This window comes from Coturnix japonica, chromosome Z (assembly GCF_054131305.1).
Source record: "Coturnix japonica strain WE chromosome Z, WE-NBRP24, whole genome shotgun sequence".
Classification (NCBI taxonomy): Eukaryota; Metazoa; Chordata; class Aves; order Galliformes; family Phasianidae; genus Coturnix; species Coturnix japonica.
In genome coordinates this window covers 53,547,307-53,565,811 of record NC_140702.1, presented here as the reverse complement: position 1 = coordinate 53,565,811, position 18,505 = coordinate 53,547,307, and the positions used below count along the sequence as shown (strand labels likewise).

General features: G+C 35.7%; 1 protein-coding gene across 2 annotated transcripts in view; it reads left to right on the top strand.

Moving 5' to 3' along the window:
* The window catches only part of HCN1 (hyperpolarization activated cyclic nucleotide gated potassium channel 1), a 186,911-nt gene extending 169,069 nt beyond the window's left edge, over window positions 1-17,842 (top strand). For both annotated transcript variants that reach the window (XM_085529418.1, XM_085529419.1), the window contains 3 exons: window positions 127-367; window positions 12,375-12,539; window positions 14,363-17,842. In XM_085529418.1, the coding sequence (XP_085385544.1) occupies window positions 127-367; window positions 12,375-12,539; window positions 14,363-15,174 (1,218 nt within the window). In that variant the 3' untranslated portion in view covers window positions 15,175-17,842. The remainder of the gene's footprint in view (window positions 1-126; window positions 368-12,374; window positions 12,540-14,362) is intronic.
* The last annotated feature ends 663 nt before the right edge of the window (window positions 17,843-18,505 follow it).

The window sequence follows — 18,505 nt, the reverse complement described above, 5'->3', positions numbered from 1 at the left end:
AAGAAACAGAAAATTCCAGTATCTGCATAATTTGTGTTTCTGCGTGTGATCAAAATAGTATTTTTTCAATGCCATTTATAATTTATGTACTGACCATCACTACTGTTATGTTTCCTCTCCATTCAGGAGATTGTCAACTTCAATTGTCGGAAGCTGGTTGCTACAATGCCTCTTTTTGCTAATGCAGACCCAAACTTTGTGACTGCCATGCTAAGCAAACTGCGATTTGAGGTGTTCCAGCCTGGTGATTATATTATCCGAGAAGGTGCTGTGGGTAAAAAGATGTATTTCATTCAGCATGGTGTTGCTGGTGTTATCACCAAATCCAACAAAGAGCTGAAGCTGACAGATGGCTCTTACTTTGGAGGTGAGTAAGAAAAAATGAACTATACCTTTGGAATGAATACACTAGCATAAAACATATTCAGATACGAGACTCATAGAGACATATGAATGTCCTTTGCTGGGAAGTGCACACAAAATACTTTTGAATAATACATGCACACTCTGCTTACTCTTCTAATATAGCTACTGAAGATACAGAATAACCTTCCTGAGCCTAAGTGATTTTGAATGAAGAGTATCTCTTTAAAAAGGGATAGAAATTTTTAGTCATAAATGTACTTCTGAAAGTTAAAAATAACTGCGAGAGCTACAAAATTTGATGGGATAAAAGACGATTATTATTATGAGACATTTGGCATCCTTCATGAATATTTCAGGCTGTTATTAGAGCTTTTTCACTTTTTTTTTTTTTTTTTTGCATGCAGAATTGATTAGCCTTCCAGTATAAACAATGAAAAACTGTACTATGTTTGACTAGATAACCATTCAATGGCTGTATATTAATAAAAAATAGACAACAATTTTAATCCAACATAAACTCATTTGGTAATCCTAATGAAAAATAAGTATTCATTTAGATGAAGCCATCTGAATATTCATATTTGAATGAAAGCAGTCTTCTTTTTTTTTTTTTTCCCCCACATGTAATAATCAGTATGACTTTGTTTTTCTGGTGGCTTTTAGTTGTCTTTGTGCAATGAAATAGGTATCTGCTTCTTAGGTAGAGAAAAGGCTGGTTTCTAGATGCTGATTGAATATTTGTGTGTAGTACTGCTGTTTATGACCATTAGTTAGTTTGTTATCGTATTAAATTTCTGTTGAATTCCTTGAATCATCCCAGAACTGAGCTGAGTCAAAAGCCTTTCAGAAAATGTTGGATTGAAAATCTAAACAGTAGCATTTAGCAGGTGTACAGAACTGGAATGCTTAAAAATGTGATGTGGGCTCAGAGTTGGAACTGGGCTACAGAGTTACTTAACTAATCCCATTTTAGAATAATATCCTAAAGCAACTCCTACTGATCTGGCCAGCAGGTCATGTCACTGTGCAGTAACCTTTGCAAGGTGATTTGTACCAGTATTTGTACAAGCACTTCAGAAAAGCAGTCTTGTGCTTATCCCATGGGCTTAAACCATAAATGCTGAAGACAGGAGATTAAGGAGAAAGAAAAGGTAAATGCTGAGGATGAAGAAACAGAGCAACCTTGGTCGTGGTTTCCTCTATGCTTAGCAGTGCCCCAGTTTATGGAAATGAGTTTGCAAGAACCTACACGCTGAATCTGGCCATAATACTCCTCTGAACCAGCAGAGGATCAGAGGAGATTGCAAATAGAAGTATTTTACATAACTGTCAGCCTGTTGTTGCAGTGCAAATGACTCCTTAGCTCATCCTGTTCATCCGCTACCCTTCTTAGCAGGACTGCAGACAAAAAATAAGATAAATAAAAAATCTGGACACCTTAAGAACTTACTATAGTACATACCAAAACATTTTGTTTCTAGAAACACTCCTGGGATGAGACAAGGGGTGGAAAAAAAAAACCAAAATCCTCTGATACACTCTTCCCTTTGAAAGAAATACATTTTCCCTGAAAACTGCACCACAATCTGAGCAGAGCCTCCTGACCAACACAAGCACGAAACATATTTCATACAAGAAAAGTAACAAATATCTGTTCAAATCCTAAGACTAATCACCTTCTTTTTCTCCAATGGAGACATGCAAAGTCTGAGATCAAGATACTGTTTAACAAGCTGCACCTTACAACTTTAACTGTATAGCTCCAGATAAGACCTAGTAAATCAGTATAAATATCTGTGCTCTCCAGTGAAGAAAAAGCATAGGGGGGCTGTGGGGTATCTGGGATATTTGGGAGGAGTCCCTGGAGAGGAAAGCTCTCCTACAAAACTCATGCAGTTTTTAATTGGCATCCCACCCTAAATTTGGAAAACATCACTTTTTAAAATGCTTTGGTATTGACAAGATTTTATTAGTAGAAAGTTTTATACACCCTGCAATTGCAGGAGAACTAGGAGTTTGTGTGAAAGCCAAGACTTAAAATGAACCAAAGCAGTATCACCAATATTTGTTTAGAAATTCTACTCAAAAAGAATACACCTGGATATCCATGGCCACAGTAACAAGTAGAGAATTCTGTGGTTTTAGTATGAATAAATGAGACTACATTTCACCTCAGCCTTACATTGATTTGGATGGAAGTGCAGAGTAATGACTCTAGAGAGCCCATCATAGATCTGGACTTTATTATTGTATGCCTTTTATGTCATCTGTGCTCACTGGTTTCTCCTCTCTAATGTAATTAAGTCAAAGACACTAGCCAAGAAGATATTTTGGTTTGTTTGGTGACAGCTGTCAGGAGAGTATTCTACCACTTAACTTCCATTTGTGTGGATAAATATAGTGTTGAACTTTGAATGTAGGAGCACTACTTTGCGTAGCAGAATGCAGGATGTTAGTTTTTGTCCTTCATATCTACTTCAAGTGCCAGTAAGAATTTGCAAATGATGGCTGGTACTATCCTTTTCCGTACTCCACATTTGCATCAGCCCTTCCCACCACTCCATCTCTAATGGAGAACAAAAAGCATGCTTAAGGGAATGCGTGAGAATACAGTTGGCCTTCTGGTCTGCAAGCACATATTGCTGGCGTATGTCCAGCTTTTTATCCACTAGAACCTCAAGTCTTCTCCATGGGGCTGCTGTCAATGAGTTTTTCTCCCAGTCTGTAAACATATCTGGGATTGCCCTGACCCTGGTGCAGCACTTTGCACTTGTCCTTTTAGGATCTCTCCAGGTTCACATGGACCCACTTTTAAAGCCTGTCCAGGTCCCTCTGGATATTGATGGTGTTGTGATTGTTAAATTATTATTATTATTATTTTGTCATTTGGCCAATGATTTTATGTATCTACAGTTAGCAATCATGAAAATATAAGTCAGGCATACAACAGTGGTTTATGAGACACCCTGGATGATTTTTTATGTCTCAGTACATATTTGAGTTTCTTTTCATTAACTTCCTAGTATTTCAAACATAACCGTGCTTTGTGCTGTAATACTGACAGCAAATAGTAGGGGGAAAATTGCCAGGTTTCCTGCTGAACTTTTTCCTCTAGGTACCTGGTGTCTGTATTAGAAATTGCTCAAAGACCTTAAGGACCCCTTTTGTGTTGGGAAGTGTTGAGGGATTGTTTATTTATTTTATACACACACACACACACACACACACATATATATATATATATATTTTTTTAAATGAGCATTAAGAGGTTGTTTATTTCTTCCTCACTAGGCATATAAATAAGGATGTTAAAAAATAAGGATTTTTAAATCTTTACAAGCAAGGCACAAAAATATGAGTAAAGAACATATAGAGAAGCATAGGTTATCATTTACTAAGTCTTTATATAGCAGTAATAATATTTTAGTGTATCTAATTACCCTAATATGAACCTAGTTCATATTATAACAATATATGGTGTCATAAGATGTTGTAATACCCCTAATGCAAGTGAATTCTGACTTTTGGTGGAGGAAATCATATTACAGTCACTCTATACTAATCATATGTTCATGATTTACAAAGGTGCCATGATTAATAACAACAAACGTGAGTATAATAGATGAAAGAGAAGTCTATTGTAATAAAAGAGCATATTTCCCACAGTTCCCTTCGTTTTGCTCAGTCAGTTGTGGATGTGGCTGCTAGGGCTCTTTTAGCCAACACAGTGAGATCTGGCTCTGTGAAGTGTCCTTACCTACAGGAAAAAATGCCTTTTCTGCCCTGATATCTAGTTATCCTCCGCTTCTCTGTGCATCCCTTCCTCTGGTCCGGGAATCTGCTGGTGTTCACTGCAAGCTGCTGCTGGGAAGCAAAGTAAAAAGGGAACATTTTTCTATTTTACAACTCATACTGTTACCCCTGCAAACATGCTGATGTCTGGGAGTGGTTTCATGATGACTCCTCCAGTTGCCAGTTCATACAGTCTGAGTTACTCAGGGCATGCTGTCCTGACCACCTAAGCATGTACTGAACCTCATTTGTGTTTAAGTGCTGTGTCAGACTGGGGCTGACATGCCTATAAAGAGTAAAAACTGTGAATAAATTCACTACTAACCAAACAGTACTGATCCCCAGCAGAAACTACTGAAAGAGCTTTTCTGGGAACTTATTCCAGATGCTTCTGTTCCTTCTTTTGTTTGCTTGCTCCTCACTGTGGTCCTGTTCTCCTTGCTGAAGGTACTGGCAAAGGGGCTGGCAACCTCAAAGGACAAAAGATAAGCCTTGTGTCTCTGCTATGTTTTTCCTCTTCCATCTGTTTTCCCACCTGTGTTTATACAGGCTTTCCTTCATTCAGCAGCCCCGACGTATGTTCCAGGAAATTATAACTCAATTTTTCTGTTTTTAACAGATATTGTGTTAAAGCTGAAGGAATGCCAGTCTTGCTAGGGAAATCCAAACTGAGTGTGTAGGATGTGTAGGATATATTTTTATCATTTACGTTAGACTGGGGCCCCCATGGAGATTTTTGTTGTGTTTGTAGTTGGAGGGAGTTTCCTAATTCCAGTAGATGTGTGTGCAATAATTCATGTACCAGTTTGAGGGGGGTCTCTTGTGATTCCCTCTCCCTGCTGTTTTTCTTTTTTTATCCCCATTGAGGATCTCAGTGGTATCGTGCCACTTAGAGTCATCAATAAGTCAATTTGTAGACTAACTAAAACTCATACTGCTTTAAAAGTTTGTTTTTTGTCTTTCAGGGTTTTTTTGTTTGTTTGTTTTTTGTTTTTGTTTTTTTTCCTATGAGATTCCAGATTTGTGAAATGTGAGGAAATACACAGGATTCTACATTTTTGATACATGCTGATCTATGGTATTTTTATGAGAGTTGCTCTATGTAAAGTTCCATACGTAGTGCTGTTACTGCTTGCATTGTGGTAAGAGACAGATGAATGCATTTTGTTTTCTTTAGTCAAGGACGCATATACGTAAATTCCAAATACCGTTGTTCATTTAGCAGAATCTCATATAAAGTTGATTTAATCCCCATCTTCACAGAATTTTGAGACATCTATGGGATTGTGGTTTTTTTTTATTATTATTCTGTAGCACTGTTTTCTCATACCTCATATTTTTACGTGTTTCATTTTGCCTCAGTTATTTAGTAGCATTTTAATAGTTACGCTTTCAAGCTTTAGATTCTAATAAATTGTATCTTGCATTTGCTTCAGCTTCTGGAAGTCCAATTAAACAGAACTACTTCGACCTACCTATTATTTTTGGATCTTTTTCCCATTTCAGAACAGCAATTGTCAGTATATTTTAGACCAGTGCAGTGGAAAATAATACCTTGGAAAATGTTGAGTCACTTTAGATTACATTTTGTCACTTCTTTCTTTTTGAGCACACTCTAGGTACTTCCTTTGGATGGACAACTTTTAAGGATTGGCAGTATTGTATTGATTATATATAGAGAAAATGCTGTTCAACTGCCTGACTGCTCACTGCTTTAGTTTATTTATACCCAAACGACATGACATGATGGAATTTTATATTTTGCAAAAATACCGTAGATGGCTACTTGTTATTCAAGATAATGGTGAATTACAGCTGTTTGGATTTATATGCCAATCCAGCGTCTCACTGAAAGTACGTAATTAATTGTAAGTAGCCTCCCTGATGTACTTGCCACATTCAAAGTACATAAATAAAAGCTTAAAGATCCCCATACCAATTCATGTGTAAAATACTTTTAGGTAAACAGTAAGGACCATTTTTCTAACACTCGTACTTGCAAGATGCCATAGAAATGAAATACCCTTATTAGCACAAACCAGTTTGCCATTTTGAAGATACGATTTTCTCATGGTGAAGTGTAACACCTTGTACTACACATCAGGTTGTTCTTTTGACACCATAATTAATATAGAGAATACCATGCAGATGGAAGAATTTCTCACTGTTTAAACACAGTACTGTTTTAAAAAGTCTAAGGCAATTTTTAAAAATGCTAGAGGCTTTTTAAAGAAGTTAGAAAAAAAAACCAACTTGCTCTGAAATCCTATTAGAAAGTAGATTTGGTTTTAGTTTAATTAATTAGCAGTAAATCGAATGTATACTTAATAGTATTATTAAAAAAAAAAATAATTAATAGAACCTCCAGAATCTAAATAACTTAGGCTTGAACTCAAATATAGTTCTTATTCATGAATAGTTTAACTAATTTCTAATTTAGTATTTATAAGTAAGAAAAATAGCCCACTCAAAATGTCACATCAGCATACACTGGAAATTTGAAGTGACAAACACAGATAAACCAAATGATAATTTTGCGAGTACCTTCACTTTTGCACAGTATCATCTAACCTAAATATATGAGTTTAGATTAAATATTTAATCTAAATATTTAATTTGAAACTGACAGACTCTGATCATTTGTTTAATAATTCAAACAGAAAAAAGAAAAAAGTGCAACATTTTTATAGACCACTAAAATTCATCTAATATAGTTTAATTAGCAACTGTAGTTGTTTGTCAAACCCAAGATGGCAAGAGCCATGCAGTGAATACATAAGGAATTAACTGAGTTTTTTCAAGACCTAACAGGGCTCCGAACAAAAGGTATAAAATGAGTAGAACAAAGCCACTTTTCTACTTTGACCCAACCAGTATAAGAACTAAATATTTAGGGACATCTTTAAATCTAAGTTTGTTGCCGTTTGCTCGATTTTAAATATTAAAAAAAAAAAAAAAAAAAAAAAAAAAAAAAGCCAGAAAAAGCAGGAGGTTTTATATCTTAGACTCTCTTGGTAGAAAGAACACTTTTCTAAAATGGAATAGGACTCTGTGGATATCCTGTTATAAATAATAGTGAACACAAAGTAGAGACTTGTATTTCTATTTTACGTAATGTTCCTAAGCTTCTTTTCTATCAAACAGAGCTTTCTCCAAAGACTGAGCTGAGAAAGTAGGCAAGATGAAAGAAATGTTGCTGTCTCTGTTTTCTCTAATCATGAACCTCAACCACAGCTATTTGCTGCAACTGCAGAGAAAAAGTAAAAGGCAGGCCAGGATGCAACATAAAGTGGCTGTCTGGGGAGATGGCACGCCACTTATTTTGGAGACAACTGTATTTTAACCCTGTATGTTTGTCTGTCTTTCTTGATGTAAAAGTAATCATGCAAATTATATTGAAATATGCTTATTGGTGTATCAGTTTTTAGCTGACAGTAAATACAAGGACTTAAAAATCAAGTTATGTACCTTTTTTTTTGTTTGTTTTTGTTTTTAAATTACAAGTCATTAGACACTGCCTAAGATGGGTTGACTTACAGCACCCAAGCCCAACTTCAAATTAAATATATGCTTAGAATGTTTTTGCTATATCAACATTTACTTTTACAGTAGATAGCATTTTAAAGCTTCTGCCGGTTTGCTTAACTGAATAGCATATTATCAAACTGGTTTTATCAGGACTACTATAAAATAGTGTATTAAGCCTTATTCAAGGAAGTGGACTGATGCAGAACAGGAGTTGTTGGAAGAATTGTTTATCCAAGTGTGACCTGAACCTTTTCCATTCCATCCACTCTTGGATTTGGATACTATCACTCACGACTCCCCAGGCAGTCTTGATTAGGCAAAACTTATCTTACAAAATAAGTCCATTGGCTAATTTCTGGTCAAGAACTGTTGGTTTTAGTGCTTTGTGAAAGAGTTACTGCTTTCAAATGGCTTTGATTTTCTGTCTTTCTTCTGCTGCTGAAAGTTGCCAGATGGTCTGAATAGCTGCTTACCTATTTCCACAGCAACATATCTGCCTGCTACATGATGAAACAAGCTTCCTGCTGAGGAAATGAAGCAAGAGTCAGCTGTCCTCAGCTGGAAGGACACTTCATTAGATCCTGCAATGTTGAATCTTACAGACAATAGGAAATCTTTTATGGCTTTGGAAATGGGCAAAGCTCTTAATAAGCTTCTGTAGTTTAAACGTACATAGAAACTGCTAATTTTTTAAAATTTATTTTTAATTTATTTTTATATATTTTTACATACTAGTCAACTAATCTTTTTATTTCCACAAAAAAAAATTTTTTTTGTACCTTGTAAAGGGAACTTTTGCTCTAATTCTGATATTTCTGTCCTTGCAAAAGCTGTGCATATGATATTAATTCATTGTAATGTTTCATTTTCTACATATTACTGTATACCGTTCTAGAGTAAGAAATGTGTTCCTTGGAGATAGGATTTGCTTAGTATCCTGTAATGAATGAGCGGAGAATTTGATTCATAACTGTTTGCTTTTTCAGCACATCTTATCTGTTTGTGGTCACATTTTTTCTACAAGGCAACTTTAGATTGTTATTTGGATTTCTGAAGTTTACTTCCAATCTCTAATCAAATCTTAAGGTGGATAAAAAGTTCATTAGTTATGTGTGGAGTATAATCTTTATAGAAAATGGAGTGACTGTTAATGGATAAGTGCCCAGCTGTCAGCTAAGCTGTACTGCTTGCCAGAGGGAAAAGAAAAAACAAAACATTTCTTAGATCTGTCTACAGAAACAGGGAATCATTGTTAGAGTAACTCATCCATGTAGTTATCCAGTAAAGACTAAGAATTACAACATCACAAATAATGCTTGGAGTGATGTGCGCCTGCAATAAAAAAAGAAATAAAAAGTTTAGGAATCTCATAGCAACAGGAGAATTCAAAAAGTGAACACAGTTTTTCTGTTGAAATATTGCTGTGCATGAGCATAACAGCTATGTTGTTAATGAGTTCTTATTGCTACACTTATAGTCTTTGGAATTGGGTTGGCTTCAAACTTCAATCGTTGAAGTTTTTTTTTCTGTTGATGCCTTGACAGCAGAAAATGCTTGGTAACTGAGCCCTTATCTATATTATTTTCAGAGCAGCATTGATCTGTGGGACAGATCTGATGTAAGCAGAAGACAAATTGTGATTTTTGCAGATAAATTAGGTGATTTTTATTCAATATTATCCATATAAAATGAATGTTTTTTGCATTGTTTGGTGTTTTCAAATAGTTATCTTTTATTAGTACAATAATTGACATTTGTTTTAGACTTTTCTAGGGAACACCTGTCAAAAAAGATTAAGTAATTAGAGTAAATCTTGAATTAAGAGTTTAATTACAGGTTCACTGTAGCCTAATATAAAATTATTAATGGGAATTAAAGACATTTTTAAATTTGGAAAGGAAAGATAGAAGTATTTGGCGCTTTTAAAATGTCAGCATGAGGGCAATGCACCATGCCAACCGCAGGTAGGAAAATTAGTCACTAATATTCTGCAAGCACTTTCTTTTTATGTTAATAAAAAACCTTGTTTGTCCAAACTGAAAATAGTCTGTGCCCTTTGTGTTTTCCTGCACACTCCTGTGCTATTGTTTGTTTTTCATAGTCCATTTAAATCAATTGAATGTCAACGAGAGCATAATTGGTGAGGGCACCTGGTGTTCTCAATGCCACTAAGGCAATCATAAGTATACCCTGCACATTTTCATCACTTTTTCCTATTGGAGATTACAGTTAATCAGTTAATTCATATATATATGATACATATATATATGTACACACAAGGTATCCAGGATGTACCTATATATATATATATGTATAAATATATGTATATATGTATGTACATATCCTGGATGTATTCATTACTTTTTTCTTCTCTTCTCTTGAAGTCTACAGTTGATTTTATATACATATACATATGTATAAAGTTTTTTATTTATCTAAAAGAAGTATTTGTCAGGAATAGCCTTTTCAGACTTCATGATATTCCTCATATATTTTCTGTCCCATCCTTTCATACTATATCTAAATAGAAGACTTTACTATTGATATCAACAGCCTTCCAAAGAGATGCTCTTAAACCAGTAGTTGTGGCTTGACACAGGATTTTCAGACTGAAATGTATAATTTACATAGTGGTTAGTTCCAATCTTCTTATTTGATAAGAGTAATGAAGGAGGAAAAATGGACAAAAAATAAATAAAAATTATTGCAATATCTTCCATGGTCTTCTGGATGAGACCTAAAAAGTGTCTTAGGAAACAGAGTGGGCATTCACTGCATTTAACTTCTCCTGTTGGGCAAAATGTCCTTCTCATTCTTTTAACTAAAATGCAGTGGGTGCAATCAAAGGAGAAGGGGTCAGGATGACCTGGGGGATGAAAGAAGGAACAACTGACTTCTCTGTGACCTGCCTGGCTCTTTACAGTAAACAGTCAGTTTTCATGGGTAACAGGTCTTGTGAGGGACATTGGGTTGAGACACTTACAATACTCATTAGTCTGTAAATTCTCCCCAGAGCCATAAAGATTCAAGTACAGTTTATTCTAGTACTGAATGCAATTTAATGTACTTTGATTTATCCACTACTATTTAAGCTTTTTAGCTCCTAAGCCTTCAGGGTTAGGTAGCATGTGGAAATTCTTCGGCAAAAAGTATCAGAACAAAAACCATCAGTGTTCTTTACATTTTATTTTAAATTAAAAAAAAAAAAATGTATTCTGTTAAAGTCATAGATTAAAAGAAGGAACTGTACTAGCACTCTATGGGTTTGAAGTGAATACTACAGAATTCCTAGATGTAGCTAAGGAAAAAAATATTTGTATTTCCACATTTCGTTCAGAATGATCACTTTTGTTAGATACAAGAATTTGGTAGAAGACTGTTTCTAGTCCACTTCCAGTATTTAAATACGAACTCAGTGATATTAAGTTCTAGAACTGCGTAGGAAAACCTCCCACTCTACTGGATACCTAGAATTCAGAATTTTTCTAAGTGCTTTCTCATTTGCATAAAAAAGAAAATTTAAACATTTATTTTTGCAACTGACTTTTGAATTTTGTTTTGTACTTTAAAAAAGTCCAAATAGTTTTCCAGTAGTTTCCAAACTCTTTTTAAATTTTATGTCTTCTGAGAACAGCCTTAGTTTTATCTGAATATGAAAAATCTTTTCTACCTGAATCTTGTGTTTTATCTTGTGTTATGTATTCTATAGGTAATGGTAAACCTCGTGTAAACTTGTCTAAAGCAAAATTTAATTGAAAGGAGTGGTGAAGGTATAGGAAAGAATGACAATATATGCATTTTAAAAGAGAGATATCTTAAATCCCTTTAATTTGACAACTTTACAAACATAAGAATTTAAGTAATGTCTGAATATTGAGCTCTTCTGCTGGGAACATTCCATGAGATCGATATATGCATCTATCTTATTCTTCTCTGTGTGTTTTTCTGTTGCTGTCCTTTCACATTGACTTTGGTCTTTATCCAGTAACTCTTTTCCTGTGGATTCAAGAATCAACAGTTTTAAGACATGTAGTGTTTTGGTTTTTTTTAAGACTGCATTTGGTTTTGGTCCCACTCATTCCAGAATAGTAAATTCCTGCTGGAGAAACTCTCAGAGAAAGCCCCCCAGACTAATCAAATTATGTAATCATTAAGGGGTTCAACTGCTAGCAAAATGAGGGGAAAAAATATGCTAAAATTTTTAGTTTTGGCTACCAAACTGTCTATGACATAGAACTCAGAAGAACAGAAATCATTTTCATGCTTGAAACACTTTTTTTCTTAGAGTAGTTCTTGTGTTCAAGAATCATGTATTAAAATAGTATAGAAAAACTGCTGAATAAGTAAAATAATCAGTATTGTGTTAGCTGGATATATGTATTTTATAAATCAATAGAATCACTTGGGTTAATTGAGCTGGTAAACTGACAGCTGATGAATTGTTTCTTACAAGTAGAAGCCTGATAAAATCTGAGCTGAGAAACACAGCTCTTAAAAGAAATCAGTTATTTCTACAGAGTAGCAGAGACAGAATCAAATACTTTTAAAACTGCCTATGCAACCTTGCATAAACAGCAATAGAAAAATTTCCTCTGAGTACTTGTTTGCACTGACTCACTTCCTAGCTGTTAAGTAACACATGATTCACTAACTTGTTTCCTGTGTGTAATAAATTTTTCTCTCTCCAGAGATTTGCCTCTTGACCAAGGGCCGTCGAACTGCCAGTGTTCGAGCAGACACATACTGTCGCCTCTATTCCCTCTCAGTGGACAACTTCAATGAGGTTCTGGAAGAGTATCCCATGATGAGAAGGGCCTTTGAAACAGTGGCAATTGATAGACTCGACAGGATAGGTATCATAGTTTTTTCTAAACTTCATATTCTTAAAATACTTCTAGCATTTCGTCCTTGAGTTGAAGGATAAAGTGCCCAGCTTAAACCTTTGTTAAAAATTTCATTTCTGTTACATGGAAGTAAATGTTCTGGTGATCTATATATAAATAAGATGTGTCCAAAAAAGTAGTTCTGCCAGCCCACTTTTAAATAATATGATAGTATGAATTTTTGAGATCCCTGGTGCTTCTGTGAGAATTACTTTGTATAGTTTAATTATCATTAGTATTATTTATTAAGCCTATGTATTTCTTCTGCTGCTCTCAGCAATTCAAGGGGTTTATGCAATTTGGTGAGCCACACATGACATTTTCCTACATAAATAGTTTAGAGATAGCATCTATGATGAGAAAAGCTGAAGTCTCTCAGTGCTCTCAAAACCTGTGTTTATTGAAGTGAGCTAATCCTTTGCAGCAGGGCTCTCATTTTCCTCACAACATGGGCACTGTTAGCATTGATGACTGCACACTGACATTACTCAGATCTGCTTGCAATCAGAAAAGCAGGCCAAGGATATTCGAGTGAAAGGCAGAATGATATGGCAGATTATCAAAATAAGAGTGTTGCTGTTGTGCAACTAGCTATTCTGGATCTCTCTACTAGGAGATGTTAGATAAAATATATGGCTTTAGGTAGAGAGAAATGCACTCTGATCATCTTTATTGACGCTGATTTTAAAATGCAACTATACATAAAATATCTTTTATCCTGTTTTTGATGTTGTTTCCCTAACTTGACAAGAAAATGCCAGCATAAAAATTTCCCCATAGACAGATAAGTCTTCAGTTTCTTCAAAGGGAATACAGAAAGACTTGCAAAGCATTGTCACTGTGCTGTCTTTTCTAAGCTGAAATGGGATTTGGATGAAAACGTATTTGTGTTTTCCATATTACAGCAGGAGTAAAGAAATGAAATACATGTACGGGTTTATAATATTGAAGAGATCTATTTTATAGTTTTGGATTACGCAGTATATTAATTTATCTTGTCAAGAATTTTCAAACTCTTAACAATTTGTCTTCCAGTGGTCTGTGGAAGTTCAGTCCTACTCCTAAGTAATATGTGCCTAAATAATGCTAGTATTAAAAGGCAGTCTGCTCTTGTAGCGGTGGTCCAGTCTGAAGTGCTACGTTTACAACACAGTCTACACAACATAAAATATAAAATGCAGACTGCCTTATCTAAAACAGAGACAACTCAGTGCAGTTGTATGCCTCTGTATCTGATGACAGAAAATTGTGTCTGCATCTTGCAGACACTGAGTGCATCAAGGAAACATGAGGATAAGAGAGGAGATCAGTATGCCACATATAGCTTGTTTGGGTAAGCAGGTACGGTGAGCTCATAATAGTTCACACACATAAGAAAAGATTATTTCTTATATACAAATGGTCAATAATTACTAATGTCTAATAATTAGTTCCAGGGAATGTACTAAAAGGCAGACGTGTTTATAACTTATGTAACAGTTAAGTGGAAATTAGGGCAGTTTTGCAATGAGAAAGATGTTACGTATGCAGAGCCTGGTGGCTTTTTCCACCCTGTTGTTCAGTAAATTACCATGGTTACGTTTTCAGAGTAATTGTAATAATGGCAATGCACTGCAAGTGAAGGGGCACAGAAAGTTCAGGTGTCTGAACGTGCTGTGTTATTATAGCATGCAGTTCTGGAGCAGAGTGAGGGAGTGAAGGCCACAGGCAGTTACAATGCTGATGTGCCCATCAATGATGGAAACCAAAGTGCAAAGTGTCAAGCTGGCTAAGTATTTTGCTTGTCTGTGCAGGGAAAAAGAACTCCATCCTCTTGCAGAAGTTCCAGAAGGACCTCAATACAGGGGTATTCAACAACCAGGAGAACGAGATCCTGAAGCAGATTGTCAAGCATGACAGGGAGATGGTACAGACCATCGCCCCAGTGAGCTTGCAGCAGATGCCCGCGCTGAACTCCAGCAGCTCCACCACCTCCTCATCGCGCGTCAGGACGCAGTCCCCTCCTGTTTACACCGCTGGCAGCCTGTCCCATGGAAACCTGCACTCCCCATCACCCAGCACGCAGACACCCCAGCAAGCCGTTATTCTCTCGCCCTGCTCCTACACCACTGCTGTCTGCAGCCCACCAGTACAGAGCCCCCTGGCTGGCCGAACTTTCCAGTATGCCTCACCTACAGCCTCGCAGCTCTCTCTCATGCAGCAGCAGGCTCAGGCACCCCAGCTGCCACCGGGCACTGCACCCAAGAATGAGGTCCACAAGAGCACCCAGGCCCTCCACAACACCAACCTGAGTAGGGAGGTGCGTCCCCTCTCTGCTTCGCAGCCCTCCCTGCCTCACGAGATCTCCACCCTGATTGCCAGGCCTCACCCCACTGTGGGGGAGTCCCTGGCCTCTCTTCCGCAGCCGGCCCCCGGCACCAGTGCACCTCCAGCCAGCCGGGCCACCGTGCCACAGCGGGTCTCTCTCTTCCGACAGATGTCCTCGGGAGCCATCCCCCCAAACCGGGGGGCCGTGCCGCCCGCAGCCCCCTTGCCAAGGGATTCTTCTGCAGTCTTAAGCACAGAGCCCGAGGGAGACAAGCCACGGTTTGCTTCAAACTTATGATCCCTGGTGACTGCAAGAAGCAGACTTGCGACAAACTGAGAGCGGTCCCAGGAACTGTTCTAGCCTGTTTCCTCATGTACCCCAGCATTCTACTATGAGAAAAATACTTTAGAAAGCTTTGCCCTACATAACGAATGTAACATTTATATATATATATGATATATATATATATCCAAAAAAAGGGATTAAGAAAACTCATTTGAATTCATGTCTTCCTTTCTTGCAACCATTAAAGAAATCTAAAATCAGCTGTAAAATTATTTATTTTTAATGTGTAAACTTCAAAACCAATCTAACAGATTTCTCTGTTCATGAAATTTCTTGTTTCCATGGGAAAACTGTCAACACAGTAACAAACTTCAAACAAGCATAATACAAATAACCTAACTAAAACATAGCACTGACTGAGTGGTGTTCTGAAACTGTTGTTATTACGTTTGTTCACACATACTGTTAATAATTTCCCGTGAAGAGTTCCGTTGTTGTTTCCCATCACGTCTCCCATTTTATCACTTTCCATTCAGAATTAGATTGACAAATTAAGGCAGACACTAGCGCTCCTCTGGATAGGTTGTAGCCTCACACCATGACAACCCTTCTGTTGTTTCAGAAAACTGGGTGGACTTCCTTCTCCACATTGCAAAAGACTTTTACAAAGACTGTTGCCACTGTAAATACCTTTCTAGACCTGAACAAAAATAGCTAATGTGTGGTGTACCATTGCAAGGTCTTTGTTTAGGAATTTAGGTTCAACTCTTCACTTCGAAATTTACCGTTTTAAAATTTGTTAAAGCTAAGTGCAACACAACTGTTGAATTGTAATGCAATGGCTTAAAACCTACGATGTTACTTTTACATGCAATGTTTTATGCAAAATTGTACGCTTGATCCTGCAAACCGCTTGTATTTCACCAGTACCATCACTTTTCTTCTCCTTGCCCTAAATAGCAACCCCAAATATTCCATGCATGCTTTGGAAAAAATAAAAAAAAATAATAAAAAAAATTTAAAAGACAAAAAATAAAAATAAAAATAGGTTCAGTCAGCCATTGTAGGAAAAGGCTTTATGGTATCTTAGAAAATAATAACCATTCATTGATTGTGTCTACATTAAAATTCCTATAATGCTGACTTTGAATCTCTGGTTTAAGTCTAGAAGTGAGATTTTTCATTAAAATAATTATTTGTAAACCACAGCTTGATTTAGGCTTTCAGGTGCTTTCTGTGTCTTCACTGTAGTTTTGTAGTTGACTGTGGTGTTAATTTAAAACAAAAATAAATATAATATAGCATCAAGTCTGTCTGGAAATGCACGATTTGCTCTTTGTATATTGTAATTAAATGGATAGTATATCCTAAGGCATGTAGTGTCAAACATAGCCCATAGGTACAAGGTTTATTATTTTTTATGTCTTCAAAACAGAAAGGAGATGGTAACAGAAAGCAGGGTTAAAGCATACTGTTTTGTGAATGTTTTGTTTTGTTTGCTCAAATCTTCATGTTATCCACACACACAAAAAAAAAAGTTATTTCGTAATCATTTGTGCCTGATTTACACACATTAAATAGAAATTGAAATTACGTGTGTCATATTTTAACTCATTGAATATCAGCATTATAGATATGATGTAAGCATACATTTTGATCCTGAAAACTCAGCTGACCCATGTTAAGGATGTGAATTCTTCTTTTCCCAGTAATGCTGAGTTTAACAATGCATGGAAAAATTAAATAACATCACAAACTACGTAATGCAGTGAATCCAGATGTACTTGAGAGCCAAGTAAATACTCTAAAGCTAACAGAGCTTGAACCCATGCTGCCTGTTAAGCCTTTTACAAAAATGGTACATTAAATAAAATTCAAAACATATATATTTTTCCAGTTTTTGCTGACTCCCACTCACCAATAAAAACAATGTAATTAACCCATTAACATGCTGCTGCCATTAATCCAAGTGGCCCAGTGTAGACTATGAGGAAGCGATCGTTTAAATGTTTTTGGAACATTATGGATACGCTGCAAGACCATTTATTTCTCAATACAATACCCCCTATATTATTTTAATGCTAACAAATTCTGTCAAGTAAGATCATATCCTGATCTTAAAAACTCTTTAAGGTTTACATTTAATAGGAGAAATGGGGTTATTAGCAAAATATTTTTATATATATTTTTATTTTATTTTAAGCACTATGAAGAAATATTAATTCACATGGTCTTTCAGTGAAACCATAAATAATTTTTAATGACTTTGTAATAGAGTGGACAATATCTAGGCTTTGTATGTTAATTCAAAAATAAATGGTACAGGGTATAAAATTATATACGTATATATATAATGTATGTATGAATGTATATATATTTAGATTAAGAACCAAATGACTCACATTCCTGTAATATAAAGGTCCATTGCTAGTTTCTGAACTGACCTATTTTCTCTGTACATAAGTAAGCCCATAAGTATGAAATCTTACATCTGTACAGGATGAAATGTATTAACGAAAAAGGTTGGATCTTACTGCTGCTGAGAAGACTATAGATCTGATTCTTACAATAACTATCATTGGGGATGAATTAGATATTTTTTCTTTTGTCTTTGCTCAAAGCCATAAATAAATATATATAAAAGATTATTAATAAATTGAAGAAGATTTAAAAAATACAACCATGAATATTTCCTTTTGTTCCGATATGTTTATAATTTAGCAAGTTTTGCTTTCTCATGGAAGAATTTATAACTTAGCAGATTTTGCTTTACTACTTGCTTTTCCCATTTTTCTGTTCTTAGCCTCAGAATTGATGTGCACCAAATATGGGGAGGTGTGGAAAAATGAGTAATTATGTCCACTGTAGGTAAATACTAGAAATGTGAAGACATACATGATGTACTCAGTCAGTACCTAAGCAATATTGCCTTGGTAGATTAGAGGAACTAATTGTGCTAAAAAGCATTATCTGCACAAAACTATTGTTTGAGCATTTACCACTAAACTGTAACATTACTTCACTTATAATTAATAAACTGAGTGAACTCAAGCTTACTTGTATATAAAATTGAAACTACATCAATAGAGAATCTCAAGTTATTACTGTAACTTACAAAAACTGCAATCTTTCACACTTTCACTTTTCACTTTTATCTTTCTATCTATGCCTGTCCTAAATAATACAGCTTTGATTTTTTTTAATAAAACTTAGGATTTTTAAGGGTGATTTGTGTTAACTGCACTGTAGGTGACTGCAGGTGAAGAAAAAGAATCCATTCAAGACGTCATATTTTTCTGTAGTAACTTCAGTAGGAGTAATTTAACGTTAAGTTGAATTACTG